This window comes from Pleurodeles waltl, chromosome 6 (genome assembly GCF_031143425.1).
Source record: "Pleurodeles waltl isolate 20211129_DDA chromosome 6, aPleWal1.hap1.20221129, whole genome shotgun sequence".
NCBI classification, from domain to species: Eukaryota; Metazoa; Chordata; class Amphibia; order Caudata; family Salamandridae; genus Pleurodeles; species Pleurodeles waltl.
In genome coordinates, this window is record NC_090445.1 from 172,028,232 (window position 1) to 172,046,370 (window position 18,139).

Consider the following 18,139-nt stretch of genomic DNA (forward strand, 5'->3'; position numbering starts at 1 on the left):
ATAATAGGTCGAGCGGCAAACCGCCTGCACAGGCGGTCTTCCGCACGGCGGTCCCTCGGCGGTCTTGAAAAAAGACCGCCAAGGTCGTAATGACCCCCTATGTTTCTGGGCACGAAGTTCTGCCAGGCACTGCCTCTCCTACAACAATGACTATGCTTGTAAAGTATTTAATTGTAACACAAATCCTTGACCAGCTGTTCTAAGCTTTAGTGAGGACGTTCATGCAATGCAAACGACAATGTTGTACAACTTTCACATGTGAAAGTATTTTTTGCACTTACTATTTATGACTGCACAACACTTGCATCACCTTCTAACAAGTCTGTGCTTATTTTGGAACAAGGAGCCATAATCTGTAGGTAGAGTTCTGATGCAGACTCATCGAGTGGCCAAAAAGATTTCAACAATTTAAAAAATGTTTTAGAATGGGCTACTCAGCTCAGGCCTAACTACAGATACACATGTGTTACTTCTTGAAGAAAGCAAATGGTAAGAACTTGGACCCCTGAGAAATTCTTTACTACCTATGGCTTCAAAATGAGCCCCAACCACTGAGAACACCATTCCAACCAAGCACTGCCTTGTCACATAGTGCTTCACATTAAAATGGAGCATGACAGTGCTACACATAGTTACAATTGTAATATAAATATGAGATGTGTTCAAATGTTGATATCTGGAAATATGAATTTGGGATGGGTGTGGAAGAATATGAATATGGTTATGAAAGAAAGTGGGTGTGAGATAAATATGGGTGTCTTAGTTTATATAACATGGCGGAGTACGTAGGAAGGTGTGTGAATAGGAATCTGGGTGAATATGAATGTGTGGTCAAATGAATAGAATGTGGATGTGTACAAATGTGATGAATATGAATGTTCGTCTGAGTAAATAAGAGTATGTCAATGTGGATGTCCAAATATGAATATGGGTGGTGCGACTGTATATGAATATAGGTCTGTATGAATGAGTGTGCATTACTATGAATGTGTGTGTATACAAATGTAAGGTGTCTCTAATAGGTTTAAGGGTGTGTATGAATGTGGGTGAATTTGAATATTGGTGTGCATCCAAACCCTCATTACATTTGTGTTGCAAAGAAAGGGATACAAAGGAGAATCATTGTGGTCCAGAGGTTTAGTGAAGCTTCTCGAAAAAGTCCTTGCATAATAGAGAGTGCTGTGTTTATAGAAATCTCCCTCATAAACATTTCACCATATGCAAAAGTTATGCAAAAGTTACTGACTTCAGTAAATACATCTGTTCATTTTAAGATATGTCTTCATGGTATTTTAATCCAATTTGTCTTTCTGAAAACATCATGCCTATGGTTAATCATGTAAGATTTACTTAACCATTTTACTTTATATTTCTCTTCTGGACCTGTTCGATAGCAGTCATGCATAAGATGAAGACAGTCAGAACCCCTATGGTTCTACTAAATGCTACAGACATGTTTGAACACCCTTACTTACTGTTTTTGAGAATTTTTCTTTTTATTGAGTTAATTTTAGTATGTGACCAGAAAAGTCACAGGCAGGCTTGAGGTAGGTTGTTGTGTTGAATGAAGTAACTAAAAGATGGAGACACAGTTGTTATTACATAGCTACCTGGTATTGCACCACCACTCTACCCATATTGTGCTCAGTAATCGTTCCAAACCTTTTATTTTTCAAAATTATCTCTTTCAGATCACAAATGTGAGGCCGGAGAGACAAGTGGTTTTTAAAGGTGCCCTCCGGGAAGGGAAGACAAAAAACGGTGGCACCGACATAAGGCCTAAAATAATGTATCCGATGTCTGGGGGGACTGCGTTAATCACCTTCGAAAAGGCAGAGGGTAAGGACGATGGGTGCTCCAGAACATAAGCCCGTGGTCCAACGGAAACCTAACCTTAGGCACTGAACTTAAAAACTGTCCAAATAGAACCCTCTGTTGTATTCAGTTATGTTTGGAAGGACACGGGCTCCTTCAGGCAGATACAGTGGAATGTTTAACCCTTTTGGTCTCTGCACCAGGTCTCTATTCACTGTCCCCTAAAACATGATCGTAAGTTGAATAATTCACTTGATATGTTGGTATGTCATTCTAAGTCAGCATGCACAACGAAATTAAACCCATATAAAATCCTACAGGGCAGCGTATGGAGTTAATACTTAGCTGGCGAGACCTGGTGGCATCCTGCTGATCATGGTTTTGAATCCTAGCAGTCACATAAGTTAGTATCCTTTAGTTTTGTAATAGTTATATCTGTTATCCTCTCTTTTCCAGTGTTAAAGTACACATTTTTATAATTATTGAGCTGTAGGATGGCTTGGTTTGTGTTTTGGGCTAGATAAGTACATTTGTTTGGTCAATATATTTACTATCAATGAAAGTGTACAGGTTTGAAAAGGAAACTTGAAGACAGAATGTTTGGGTTACACTGGGTGAGGGCAAGTGGCCTTAGCTAATAATAGTTTTTGCTACCTGTCTTCAGTTGCAGAGAGGGTGATTGAGCGGAAGGAGCACAAAATCCAGATTGACGAATGCTTCATGCGAGTCCAAGCCAGTGCCGTTGAGCTGCCAATGCCGTCTTCCATCGAGGTAAGTCTCCTTGCCTTCAGTTGCAGTTTGTTTATAATGTAATTTGCAGTTAACAAATACATTTTCTGTTTACATTGATGGCCTTATGTACCAGACAAAGGTTTTTTCCCCCAATCGTGATCTGGAAACTAGGGTAGGTGAGCAAGTAATCTGGCACAACAATTGTCTAGTTGGGGCTACATAAGCACATTCACAGTAATTGCCTTGCGCGTAAAGCAGAAGAAATCATAACGATTTTTGAACACATGAACGAAATGGATTTGAAGACAGCATTTATTTTTTCCACCTAATCTTTACTAAAGAGAAGTTCTCTGCTCAAACTGTGCCAAGATTTAAATGTTGATACTATTGCTCTTGAGTTTGTTGGCACACATCCATCAACAGCACATGAGAAAACCTCGAAGTTCTCCGCGGTCGTATCTGCATTCCTTCCTAACTTCACTACAATCTGGTTCTCAATAGAGTGCTTTTAAAAGCTGTACTCCAGGGGCTCAGCCATGTTATCAAGGCTGCATACATATTACCTCGGATTACCAGAGGATCTGCTTAGATGGTTTGGATTGCAGTTTATCTTCTATGCCAGTGACATGCAAGTGGGTATAAAGTTTGATCAGTCATCAGTCGCCTGCATGAGGTATCAGAGAATTCTTGTCAGTGCATGGAGGCTAATTGCATTTTGGTAATTCAATGCAGAAAATGCTGTGATCCTGTTGCATTGAAAAGAGCCTTCCTCTTGGACCTCTGGTGAACATTGATGCGCAATTGCCTTGAGTCTGTGACTAGAGGAAGGCCCTTTGTTATGTTTGAACAAGGATTAACTTGTGTTGGTCAGCAAAGTCTATTTTTCACAGTTGTAAGGGCCGTGAAACTTTTTGGGTTTTGTTCCTTTGTTTCAGATTGCAGGAACCTGCATACTCTCTCTCCTTGATTATGGGCATGCTCTTCATGTTGGCTCCCTCACACTGCTCTTAAAAAGCAGCATGGTGTCCAAGATTTGCAGCTTGTCTGGCAACGAAACTTCGTTAGTCCACCCATGTTAATGATGCGTACAAAGCCTTGCATTAACTCCTAGCCAAACAACACATTCTGTTCAAGGTTCTTTGCATCATTCATCAAATCTGTTCAAGGCTTTTCTCATGCCACTTACCAGTTAAACAGATTGAGTCACATCGGCAGTTCACAGCTGTTGCTACAAGTTCCTTATTTTGTCAGAACTCAGTAGGGTTGTCGGAAACTTGCAGCGGCTTGACTAAAGCTATTCAACTCGCCATCTTTACACATGCTATTTCTGATCACCTAACTTTTTCCAAGGCATTACAAATATATCTCATCTGGTGATTGGCTTTACCTTAGATTCTTTTGGCAGGGTTACACTAAAGGTGTAAAAGTGCTTGAGAAATAATCCTACATCAATTAATTAATCATTTAGTGGGAAGTGGGATGTAATGGGTGCCCGTGTGACCCCATACCATACCACTGCAAGGAGATGAGAGGAGTGTTTGACAGCTGTTGGGAACCTTTGCACAAAAGTGATGTCTTCAAGGCCAGTACAGTATGTAAAATGTCAAGTGACTGACTTGTGAAGAGAAGCTGCAGATAGTCAAAAGCAACTGAAAGTTTCAATGCCATCTTTAAATATTTTGTACCATGAAGTATTAACATATGTTTTATTGCTTCTGAAAAACACTTTATTTATAATGGAACAAAATGGCAAGAGCTCGATTTATATCTTGCTTTTGTATGCTTAACTTCATTGAACTGCATTGTTTCGTTGAATGTCCTTTCTTTCCTATATGAATTGTAAAATGGGTTCAGAACATCCACCTGTGCACGCAGCCCTCAACGGTTGGTGTTGGATGTGGGGTCTAGAACTGTTTTGATGCAGGGTTGGATACAAAGTTAGTTGAGTGCAAGGCCTCGCACAGGCTAAGGCCGATGCCCCTGCAGCTGTTATTGTGTAGGGCCACAAGTGGTCTTCCATTGTCTCCCCCACTGATGTTCTTACGTCCAGCCCCTACATGTCAGAGGCTGTGGCCTTATGCAGTCGGTGTTGGATGCAGGGTCTAGTCTGTGGTGAGCTCCACAATTAACCATGCATCCAGTCTCGCTACACACATTTTTCGGCCAGGCATGCTGGAGTTTGGACAAGGGGCCTGGAATGTGGCCTGGCTTCATTCCCAAACACAACTTTGGTGTATTTTCTTTTATTTCAAATTTTCTTAGGTATAATTTATAAATTTCCTTAAATGTCCAAATATGTGTATGCAAGCTTCCTATCTGCAAAACAAGGTTTATATTCTTAAACAATAATTGATCTATGCCTTCCCGAATGCACCCTCACTCTTTCTGTCTTTTAAATTGTCTTACTGCTGGCTTTTTCGTATATTCTTTTTTTGCATCTCAAGAAAAATTCAGAGATCAATGGCGGTTGTAAATTTAACTAACAAAGTGTACAAAAGTGTTATCCCGTGTCAGGCATGGCTGATACTTTAATGCAAATATTTGAAAAAAACTTCTGAATGGATCAAACCACAAAACACACAGTTTGAACGAAGGACATGTAAGTTTCTGTAGTCTTTGTTGCTGTACAGGAGAGCAACACTTCCTATGGGAACTTGAATAGGAAAAACGTTTTTTTGACCCCCACCTTAACCTTTTAGATAGATCTGCATGACAATTTCTATGCCGAAATGTATGGTTTGGATGTTTTGATTTTTTAAGTGTGAACCTGTGTTACGGGGGGCAAGCCCCAATGAGGAAAGATGAGGGAGAGGACAGGGGTATGAGGATGAGCTAATCAAAGAGGAGACTTTAGTTTATCTGATGTTTGTTCTTTGAACAGATACGTTTTCAGGTTCTTCCTGAATTGTAAGAGAGTTGGTGCTGCTCTGATTTTGGAGAGGATGTTGTTCCAGATCCTAGAGGCATAGGCTGAGAAGCCTATTTTCTTCTTTCTGCACTGGTGAGTCTCTAATCTGGCAGTGCCAGGGTTCCTGGTCTGGCTTTGCCCTCCAGATATTATTAGTTAATTAGACAGGGATATTGACGCAGAGGGCCTTGAAAGTGATGCATCTGATTGTGAAGATGATCTGGGCTTGCAGGAGAAGTGGGTTTTATTATTTTAGTGCAAGAGTGATGTGGTTGGATGTCTTCAGCCCTTTGGTGAGCCATGCTGCTGCATGAAGAATGCCTTTGACAGGAGCATAGGTGACCTCAGGGACGTGTTAAGAGGCGAGAGGATTAGGGCTTTGAATATTGTTCTGAAGTCTTCTGTGAGAAAAGATTTCACGTTAGTAGGATAATGTAAGAGAATAGCAGATTTTTATGAGATTCATCAGACTGATCGAAAGTAATAAACAACAAGGATTTTTCCATGAAGAGTACATCCAAACCATAACTACAAAGTGGCTATAGCTGGCTTTGTTTTTTGGGTGTGATATGAAATGCCTTACTATCACCTTTTCTGTTACTTTCAAACTTCGTATCTGGATTGTAACCTGCTAAACGTGGTTCTGGGCAATAAGTTTTAGACACACTGATTCCATGAAGGCCACAATCATCCCCCTACATGGGAAATTTTGTGCCCTTTGCTGTTTTATCTGCATCAAGCCACAGCACGCTACCCCCTTCTGCTACTCTCCTTTACTTCAGACACCCTAGCCATGGTTACCTAGACTAACTCTAGAGATTTTTACCCAGAGGAGAAGGATTAGTAGCAGGTTACTCAGGATCTATAGAGTATGTGAGTCTAGCATGAAGTTCTAGATGCCTCATTCGGAGACCTTTATTTTGTTGTTCCACTGTAAGGTTGGACATGAAGTTGTGTAGATCCCCAAGAAAAGGATTCTTCCCTTTGTTGAGGACGGGAAGGGATATCTGTTATAATGCAGCCCTTCCTCTTCTTCAGGTGAATTGGAATGCCTGGGTAGCTTTCTGTGAAATCTTTTCACCAAGTCTTTTTTGACCTTCTGAGGGGACATTGTATGCTTTTAAAGTGATTTTTATTGTACCGCACGGTTCTAGATTACTTCGAGGCTGTGGCCATATCTTTATGAGTTTCTGTTCAGATGTGAATATGCCAGTGTTCCTCAAACTTCCTTTGGAATTTTGCCCAGTTGTTTTGGACCTTGTACCCAATGGGCATTTCTTGTCTGCAACTTCCACCGAAGAGATGGTTGCAAATTACAAAGAACCTGCTATTGCTGTCAGAGAACTTGCAGGGTATTCAGGATCAGGGGCCTTCCCTACTCAAAGGGCTCCCGGGATCAAATATCCATGGAGTTTTCTTTATTTGGCTATTGGTAAGGCCATATAGGTTCAGCTATCTGGAGAAAGCCCGTCTTCCTTTCCTAGCTGAGTGAGTGATTGCCTTGAAAGTTAGTTTCCTTGGTCTTCGATATTCCACAATTATAATATGTTATGCTGATTCACTGCACATTCACAGAGTTTGCAAGTGAGTCAGGATTGTAGTTTACTGAGTATGAGACTATATTTCGTGCCTACCCCCACAATTTCTCTATCTCCTTCTGGCTTTTTGATTGATATCTTGCTCTCCTATTTGCTTCCGTTTGGAGTCTCACATACACTTTATTTTGCTGGGTATGTTATCTTTCATGGCAAGATCACTTTTCTGAGTTCTTTTGTGTGTCGTCCTAAAAAGTCCTAAAACTAGCATATATGGTTTAAACCAGGTCCTCTCACCACCTTTATGTGGATGTTGGTAGTTCTCAGACACATGAAGATTTGATATATTGTTTTGTGAGCATAGACAATTGCCCTGTTCTTCCTTGAGAAGATATTCTCTTAGAAAATTTAATTTAGTCGTCCATTCGTTCTGTTCTTTCTCACATGTAGCAGTGAGCCTTTCCAAATTATGTAGTTTATCTCTCTCTTCGTAGACGTCCCGTTTTGGAAACTAGGTGCAGATTCCTCAACCATGTGTGAAAAGGTAATTCTTGCTCCTCCCAAACGTCTTTTTTGTTTGTAGACAAAGACCTGGTGAATCATTTTATAGTATGGAATGCTGGGACTAAGGCACTGGAACAATTTACTATTTTTATCAACACCATCTCTTTGCTAGTCTACATTTATAAATAGAAAACTATTACAAATCTGTACAACAAGCTAGCAGATGCTGATCTGTGAACCACAGGTAACTTGGAGAACAGACCATGATTATATATCCTGAGAATCAGTACAGTGAAACGTAATTTTAACACTTGATTTAAGACAATTCATGACTGCAAAACATAATTCTTTGTATCTTCAATGTAGATGTCACATCTTTATTGGTAGTCAGGCCATCACTTTGTAAGACACAGCCAATGTGCGTTTCATGGATAAATATGTGCTTTATTTGGGCACCAGGAAACCACAAAAATATCTGGGTGCTTGTTCGAAGTGGGAGGAGGGGTGAAAGATGCAGTATAAGAGATTTTAAGGATAATGATCTAGATGCTGCCTCCTGAAAAATCTTCTGAATAACTCTTGTTCAGTGATCAGTACAGAGAAAATTAAACATCCTTTAACATATGCTGTTGTTCGATCTCATTCATATGGGGGAAATGATTCTTCCATCACACTGCTGATGGGATGGATGAGCCTTTAAAAAGGTCAGAAGTCATCAGCACCATTGGTTCTTTATCTGCAATGCATACATCTGCTCATCTGTATTTATACTGGATAGAAAAAGCAGTGAGGATGCTTCCAAAAGATGACTTCAGGAACTTCCTGTCGCTGCTGCTCCCCGTGCCGCTACCAACTGCTCAGTCTCCTCCGACAGTCATCACAAAAGCACAGGCTCCCAATCCAGATGCTGCTCTCATGCTGTACCAAGCATGAGAGCAGTGCCGGGATTGGCCTGAGCAGGCTGGTCTGACGCTTGCTCAGGCACAGGGAGCATGTGCCATTTCTCCAACCCGGCTGTGTAACCAGTAACAAGAAGCTTGAGCAGCATAAAGGGGAATGGAGACTGTTAACCAGCAAATGAACATGGAATAGAACAAGAATTGCTTAATATGCAAATATTGTTTCTTAGACCTTGCCCTTCCTCACCACCATAAGCTTTCAAGGCTTTAATGTCACCCAGGATGCATGCATGATGTCACATCCCCACCCCATAACATTTTCATGATTTAACATTTATTGATGGTTCTCTTGGAGGAAGATGCTATGTTCTGAGGAGGTGTCTCCACTATGGCTAAGAAAGCTGCTATAGAGCTGTGTAGCGTTTAGGTCATGTGATGCAAGTCATTTTCTTCAGAGGAAATGTGGTTTCTCCTGTTGCATTTTAACTTTCAATGCATTCTGTAAACAGCCACATCTTCCATTTTTCCTGAGAAACGTTGAACATCAGATCTACTTCTAAATTTCTCTAAGTGAAGGCATGAAAATTTAAAGGGGTGCTACTTTGTGATCTGCTGTGCAATTGTTTAATTGAACCGCTTTGTACTAATCATAAAGACATGAATGGAGCTGAGATTCTGTGCTGGGCATGGCAAACAGTTATGTATTGCTTGTATGTGGTATCCTAAAGCAGTTTGAGCATGGCCCAGAAGATTGTAGGTTCAATTGGGTGCCTGAAATGTGCTGTTAAGATTGGGATTCTGCAGAAGCTAGAGACCAACACAAAACGAAGGCTTATAAGCATATGCTCATGCCTTTGAAAAAAAAAAATTGAGGCCCTTCGTTCTGTGTTGGTTTGCAGCTTCTGCAGTTTCTGAATTTTTTAGATACTTTCGAGTTGTTAGCCTTGGAAGATCTACACAAAGCTTGCCTTTTGGATGTAAAGGAAACTGTTATACTAGCTTCTCCACATTAGCAGACCCCACCAAAAACTACCTTTCTTCTTCATTTAAATGCCCTGCCCTACCTGCCTGATCATCTCGTGCCACAGTTCTCTAAAGGTGGCATCTGTGGGAGGTAGGCCTTCTCCAAAGTCATTACTGTCATATCTCTTAAGGAGGAAAGCACACAGCAGTCACAGCAAATGTATAAAACACAGGATCTGTTCTGTAATCCAGTCATAGGAAAGGTCAGGATCTGGTAGCTGGCAGCTTCCAGCAATAAAGTATCAATTGGTCCATAACTGTGAATCTTTCTTATCATTTTTTTAAATAAAACCAATCTGCTTAATTCAACACAGTCATTCCACACTAATTCTCTGTATCTTAACTGTAGATGCCACATCTTTATTAGTAGTCAGGTTATCACTTTGTCAGAAAAAGCCATCATGTTAATGGCTCTAGGCTGAATCACCATGGTGTCTAACTAAAGACACCATCATATAAAAAGAAAGCTATAATCATTTCTTCCAGTACCTAGTATGTGGTAATGATTATAGGCTTGTTTTTTCATATTTATTTTTAGAATTATGGAAGTATTTTTGTTTGAACTTCTTATGCTTTTATAGATACAAAACACAATGTCAACGGTTTCACTGTAATTAGTTAAACTAATGCTATAACATTTACTAATAGTCCTTTGGCCAATATTAAATATACAGCAGGTCTTTGGTGTCTTTTTTGGGAAACAGCCTTGTATAGGGCAAATAGGTCTTTACTAATTTACCTCCACGTAGCACAGCTGCTGCTAGGAGTAAGATCTCAACCTGTGTTCTTAATAGAGAACTGTTGATAAAGCAATAGGAGAAGAACATATTTTGTATCTATAACCTGAAGCAGGTACGAAACTTTACAACCTTTTCCAATCTGAACTGCAGATCTCCAAAATGTTGTTTTCTCTAGTGGAATGGAGCAACCTTACCCCACATCCAATTTTCACCTATGCAGGCTACACAGACCATGCACTGCTCTGGTTGTGGTAGACACAGTTATCATGTTTGCAGCTTTGTATTAGTGCTCTCCTGATTTATCTGCAACTCCTTGTTCTTGAATGAAGGCTGACGATCCTACAATCATTGTGCAGATAGGGTCTAACTGACTGGAACGCCAAACACTGTAGCCCTTGTACTGAGCACCTTCAACATTTAAAAAATTAGGGAAAAGGTGACAAAATAGGAGGGCAAGTGGAAGCAAGGTAGAAAGAAAGATAAGTAAATAGAAAAGTGTAGGATGGAAAGTTAGACATACTGTGTGGTGGTCTGGGTGACGTAAACTACTTTTCATTGTCTCATGCTTTTGGAACCTTAATTCAGCGCCTTACTTCTTTTCCTGCACCACGCATGTTGTTGACTTGTTTTGTGACATTTCTGTATAAGCATTAATAATATTGATACTAGTGCAATACTTTAAACTTTATTTGAAGGACCAATGTTTAGTATCTGCTTTCTGCCTTCTATGTAGATTGATATGCATGTGTGCAACTTTAGAGTCATGGTGTCCAACATCCCAGAGGACATACCTCAAGACCGTATCATCGACAAATTGGAGATTTTCTTCAGCAAGAAGAAAAATGGAGGCGGCGAGGTGGAAAAGTGCGAGTTTTTACCAGATTCGGGGCAAGTGATCATTATCTTTGGTGAAGAAGGAGGTAGATTTTCATCTATATTTTGATTCAGGTGCTGCAAGAGACATTGCACGCGTGTCTGTTAACATACAACTGAAAGGGATTCTTGCAAACTCTTCAAAAGATAAATCTAACTAAAATTGACACCAACAGGCACCCCTTTTCAAGTGTTGTACTTTGTTTGATGGTCCCTTGACAAGATGCACAAAGTTACCACATTTGCTGCACTGGAAACCATACCCTCATGCTCTAGTTGTTGGAGGGCCAATTCACCAAGAAGCTAGAAATTGCTATAGCCTACACTTACAATGAGTATATGTTAGTAATGGGGTCTCTGGTTGGCAGTGGTTTGCATCCTGTCCAAGTAGGTACCCTCACTCTAGTCAGGGTAAGGGAGCCATACAGCTAAAATAACCCCGGCTCACCCCATTGGTAGCTTGACACGAGCAGTCAGGCTTATCTCAGGGTCAATGTGTAAAATGTTTGTACATGCACATACACAGTAACACAGTGAAAACACCACAGAAGTACTCCACACCAGTTTAGAAAAATAGCCAATATTTATCTGAGTAAAACCAGACCAAAACAACAAAATCCAACCTACACAAGTAAAGATATCACTTTGGAAAGTTTTTAATGCGTCTTATTCCATAGTAATCAATGGTTATATCTTTTTAGTACAAAGTACCTGGGATGCATCCAAAACAAAGACAATGCAGGCCGCAGGGGAGGTGAGGCACCGAAAAGCAAAGTGATGCGTCTGTTCCTTACTGTGCAGGGGAGGTGATGCATCGATTCTTTCCTCACAGGAAAGGCACTGCATCAGTTCCTTACTGGCAGGGGAGGTGATGCGTTGATTCTTTCCTTGCAGGAAAGGCAATGCATTGAATTTCTGACACGCAGCCTCGGTTCCTTACTGCTGTGCGGGGCGGTGAGAAATTGATGCTCCGGGGATGATGGGTGGACAATCCAGATGAGCTTTGTTGATAGAGCCACAGGGAAACAGGCGTGCATTGATTCTGCAGCCACGAGACAGGCTCTGCATCGATGCGCCAGCCACAAGACGGGCGCTGCGTCAATTTTTCTGCCACCGCGCGTCAGTCTGTGGATTTCCTCCTCTAGGTCACCAGCTTACACTTCCAGTGGCCCAAGGAATGTAGTTGGCACCACTTGGAAAGTCAAGACTCTCAGCAGAAGAACCCATGTACTTTTCAGATGAAGTCTTTGATGTTCCTGAGACTTCTTAACAGGAGGCAAGCTCAGTTCAAGCCCTTGGAGAACCTTGGAAAGCAGGATGTAGAAAGCAAAATCCAGTACTTTCACTCACAGGACAGGCAGCACACCAGCACAACAAAGCAACAGGCAGAATGGCAGTCCCTCCTATAGCATCCAGTACTTCTTCCTGGCAGAATATCCTCAGTCCAGAAGTGTTCTAACTTTGTGGGGTCAGAGGTCCAGTACTTATACCCATTTCTACCTTTGAAGTAGGCAAACTACCAAGAAAAGTCTTTGTAGTGCACAAGACCCTGTCTTTCCAGTCTTGGCCCCAGACACACTCTAGTGGGTTGGAGACTGCTTTGTGTAAAGACAGGCACTGTCCTATTTGGGTGCAAGTGTCATTCCTCCCATCACTCTAGCTCAGGAAGACCCATCAGGATATGCAGGGCATACCTCAGCTCCCTTTGTGTGACTGTGTAGAGCAAATTCATAAACAGCACAACTGTCATCCTGACCCAGACGTGTATTCCACAGACAGGCAGAGGCACAGAATGGTTGAGCAAGAAAATGCCCACTTTCTAAAAGTGGCATTTTCAAACTTACAACTTAAAAAACAACTTCACCAAAAGATGTATTTTTAAATTGTGAGTTCAGAGACCCCAAATTCAATGTTACTCTATGGGAGAGATAGTCCTTGCAATAGTGAAAAACAAGTTCAGCAGTATTTCACTATCAGGATATAAAACACACTAGAACATGTCCTATCTTTTAAATACACTGCACCCTGCCCATAGGGCTGCCTTGGGCCTACCCTAGGGGTGATATACATGTAGTAAAAGGGAAGGTTTGGGCCTGGCAAGTGGGTGCACTCTCCAGGTCGAAACAGCAGTTTCAACTGCACACACAGACACTACAGTGGCAGGTCTGAAACATGTTTACAGGGCTACTCATGTGGGTAGTACAGTCAGTGCTGCAGGCCTACTAGTAGCATTTGATTTTTTACAGGCCCTGGGCACACATGGTGCACTTTACTAGGGACTTACTAGTAAATCAAATATGCCAATCATGGATAAACTAATGTTCGGTGGCATGTGTTGCTGCAGATACACATACTGTGCATAGTCCGCCGTCTGGTGTTGGGTCGGAGTGTTACAAGTTGTTTTTCTTCGAAGAAGTCTTTTCGAGTCACGAGACCGAGGGACTCCTCCTACTTTGGTTCCATTGCGCATTGGCGTCAACTCCATGTTAGATTGTTTTTTTTCCGCCATCGGGTTCGGACGTGTTCCTTTTCGCTCCGTGTTTCGGGTCGGAAAGTTAGTCCGAATCAACGGAAAATTTGTCGGTATTGTTTAGTTCGGTATCGGGTTAGATTAGAATCGACGCCGAATCTTGAAGAGCTCCGGTGGCCCTTCGGGGTAATTTCGATCCCCCGTCGGGGCCTGGTCGGCCCGACCGCATGCAAGATCGAGACTGATGGAACGGACCCCGTTCCGATTCTGTCCTAAATGCCACGGTAAATATCCCTATACAGACCAACATTTGGTCTGTAACTTGTGCCTGTCACCCGAGCACAAAGAAGAAACGTGTGAGGCCTGTCGAGCGTTTCGGTCGAGAAAAACGCTCCGAGACCGAAGAGCCAGAAGGTTCTAGATGGCGTCCACACCGACAGGACAACAACGGTTCGAGGAAGAGGGAGAAGAAGAAACATTCTCCATCCACGAATCGGATTCCGAAGAATTCGACGTCGAAGAAACCGTGAGTAAGACGTTGAAACAAGCATCACACAGAAAAACAGACAAGGCCCAGGGGACGCCACTGCCGACAGGCCATGGCTCAACCCATAAAGTAGGTGACCGTCCATCGGCACCGAAAAAGGGCGAGCTGGTGCCGAGATCGTCCGACTCAGGTCGAGACACAGGCACGCAGCAATCTCGGGACCGAGAAACTGCCGCAGAAAAGGGTCGACACCGAGGCAGCAGCACCGAAGCTGCTCGGCACAGAGATAGCGGCACCGAAGATGGTCGACGCCAAGAAGGTTTGACACCGAAAAAGAGGAAAATCTCTTCGGAGCCGAAAACAACAAAAGACACGGTTTCGGTGCCAAAACGCCCAGCAACCGAACCGAAAGCCAGTTCCTACTCAGAGGAACACTCACTGTCCTCCCAACTTCAAAAACACAGATTTGAGGAGGAATTACAAACAACAGCTGTAGACCACACGCAAAAGCGGATCTTTATACAAAGTGGTACAGGGAAGATCAGCACCCTTCCCCCAATCAGAAGAAAAAGGAAACTAGATTTCCAACAACAAGAAAAAACACCACAAGCAAAAGTGGTGAAGAAGGTAACTCCACCACCCTCTCCACCACCGGCAACTCATATATCACCGGCACAGACTCCGTCACAATCACCAGCTCATACCACCATGAGCCAAGATGACCAGGACGCATGGGATCTTTATGACGCCCCAGTATCGGACAATAGCCCTGAGTCGTACCCCACTAAGCCCTCACCACCTGAGGACAGTACAGCGTATGCTCAGGTGGTAGCTAGGGCAGCAGAGTTTCATAACGTATCGCTACATTCAGAGCCTATCGAGGATGACTTCCTTTTTAACACCCTGTCCTCCACCCATAGCAATTATCAAAGCCTTCCTATGCTCCCGGGAATGCTAAGGCACGCTAAACAAATCTTTAAGGAGCCAGTTAAAAGCAGAGCAATAACCCCAAGGGTGGAGAAGAAATACAAGGCACCACCCACAGACCCTGCTTTTATTACATCACAACTGACACCACCAGATTCAGTTGTCGTAGGAGCAGCTCGTAAAAGAGCCAACTCGCACACATCAGGCGACGCACCACCTCCTGACCAGGAGAGCCGAAAGTTTGATGCAGCCGGGAAAAGGGTTGCAGTACAAGCTGCAAATCAGTGGCGCATCGCCAACTCGCAGGCACTCCTAGCGCGATATGACAGAGCCCATTGGGACGAGATGCTGCATCTCATCGAGCACCTCCCCAAAGAATTCCAACAACGGGCAAAACAAGTGGTTGAAGAGGGACAAAACATATCCAACAACCAAATCCGTTCTTCTATGGATGCAGCAGATACAGCTGCAAGAACTATAACTACTGCTGTAACGATAAGGAGGCACGCATGGCTGCGCACATCCGGCTTCAAACCTGAGATACAACAGGCAGTGCTCAATATGCCGTTCAATGAACAACAATTGTTTGGACCAGAAGTGGACACTGCAATTGAAAAATTAAAGAAAGACACTGACACAGCTAAAGCCATGGGCGCACTCTATTCCCCGCAGGGCAGAGGCACATTTGGCACATTTCGCAAAACTACTTTCAGAGGAGGGTTTCGAGGTCAAGCCACACAAGCCACCACCTCACAAACAACACCGTCTACCTACCAGGGACAGTATCAAAGGGGAGGCTTTCGGGGCCAATACAGAAGGGGCCAATTCCCACGAAACCGGGGAAAATTTCAAGGGCCCAAAACCCCTCAAAACAAGCAGTGACTCACAAGTCACTCAACCCCTTCACACAACACCAGTGGGGGGGAAGACTAAGCCAGTTCTACAATTCTTGGGAGGAGATAACAACAGACACTTGGGTCTTAGCAATTATCCAACATGGTTATTCATAGAATTTCTCCAACTCCCTCCAAACGTCCCACCGAAATCACACAAGATGTCCAAACAGCATATAGACCTTCTAGGACTAGAAGTTCAAGCATTACTGCAAAAAGACGCAATAGAATTAGTACCAAAAACACAAAAGAACACAGGAGTTTACTCACTGTACTTTCTAATCCCGAAAAAGGACAAAAGTCTGAGACCAATATTGGATCTCAGGACACTAAACACCTACATCAAATCAGACCACTTTCACATGGTCACGTTACAAGACGTAATACCACTACTGAAACAGCAAGACTACATGACAACGTTAGATCTAAAAGACGCGTATTTCCATATACCGATACATCCCTCGCACAGGAAATACCTAAGGTTCGTATTCGAAGGAATACATTACCAATTCAAAGTGTTGCCATTCGGAATAACGACAGCACCAAGAGTCTTTACAAAATGTCTAGCAGTAGTAGCTGCACATATCAGGAGGCAGCAAATCCACGTGTTCCCGTACCTAGACGATTGGTTAATCAAAACCAACTCGCTAACAAAGTGTTTACACCACACAGATTATGTTATACAAACCCTTTACAAACTGGGTTTCTCCATCAACTATGCAAAGTCACACCTTTTGCTGTGTCAAACACAGCAATACTTAGGAGCGGCAATCAACACAACAAAAGGGATAGCCACTCCAAGTCCACAAAGGGTTCAAAATTTTCACAAGGTGATACAAGCTATGTATCCAACACAAAAGATACATGCAAAGATGGTCTTAAAACTCCTAGGCATGGTGTCCTCATGCATAGCCATTGTCCCAAACGCAAGATTGCACATGCGGCCCTTACAACAGTGCCTAGCATCACAATGGTCACATGCACAGGGTCACCTTCTAGATCTGGTGTTGATAGACCGCCAAACATACATCTCGCTTCTATGGTGGAACAGTACAAATTTAAACAAAGGGCGGCCTTTCCAAGACCCAGTGCCACAATACGTGATAACAACAGATGCTTCCATGACAGGGGGGGGAGCACACCTCAATCAACACAGCATCCAAGGACAATGGGACGTACATCAAAGAAAGTTTCATATAAATCACCTAGAATTGTTAGCAGTATTTCTAGCGTTGAAAGCATTCCAACCAATGATAACCCACAAATACATTCTTGTCAAAACAGACAACATGACGACAATGTATTATTTAAACAAACAGGGGGGAACACACTCGACACAGTTGTGTCTCCTCACACAAAAAATATGGCATTGGGCAATTCACAACCACATTCGCCTAATAGCACAGTTTATTCCAGGGATCCAGAACCAGCTAGCAGACAATCTCTCTCGGGATCACCAACAGGTCCACGAATGGGAAATTCACCCCCAAATCCTGAACACTTACTTCCAAATTTGGGGAACACCTCAAATAGATCTATTTGCAACAAAAGAAAATGCAAAATGCCAAAACTTCGCATCCAGGTACCCACACCGGCAATCTCAAGGCAATGCTCTATGGATGAATTGGTCAGGGATATTTGCGTACGCTTTTCCCCCTCTCCCTCTCCTTCCATATCTAGTAAACAGATTGAGTCAAAACAAACTCAAACTCATACTAATAGCACCAACATGGGCAAGACAACCTTGGTATACCACACTACTAGACCTGTCAGTAGTACCTCATGTCAAACTACCCAACAGGCCAGATCTGTTAACACAACACAAACAACAGATCAGGCATCCAAACCCAGCATCGCTGAATCTAGCAATTTGGCTCCTGAAATCCTAGAATTTGGACACTTGAACCTCACACAAGAATGTATGGAGGTCATAAAACAAGCTAGAAGGCCATCCACTAGACACTGCTATGCAAGTAAATGGAAAAGATTTGTTTGTTACTGCCATAATAATCAAGTCCAACCATTGCATGCATCTCCAAAAGATGTAGTAGGATGTTTACTACATCTACAAAAATCAAATCTAGCTTTCTCTTCCATAAAAATACATCTCGCAGCAATATCTGCTTACCTGCAGATTACTCATTCAACTTCCCTATTTAGAATACCTGTCATTAAAGCATTTATTGAGGGCCTAAAGAGGATAATACCACCAAGGACACCACCTGTTCCTTCATGGAACCTCAACATTGTCTTGACAAGGCTCATGGGTCCACCTTTCGAACCCATGCATTCTTGTAAAATGCAATACTTAACGTGGAAAGTTGCATTTCTCA

General features: G+C 42.6%; 1 protein-coding gene across 1 annotated transcript in view; it reads left to right on the top strand.

The window, feature by feature from the left end:
- The window catches only part of IFI35 (interferon induced protein 35), a 193,588-nt gene that overhangs the window by 97,841 nt on the left and 77,608 nt on the right, over positions 1-18,139 (top strand). The window contains exons 6-8 of the mRNA XM_069237757.1: positions 1,692-1,839; positions 2,480-2,586; positions 10,890-11,076. Of these exons, the coding sequence (XP_069093858.1) occupies positions 1,692-1,839; positions 2,480-2,586; positions 10,890-11,076 (442 nt within the window). The remainder of the gene's footprint in view (positions 1-1,691; positions 1,840-2,479; positions 2,587-10,889; positions 11,077-18,139) is intronic.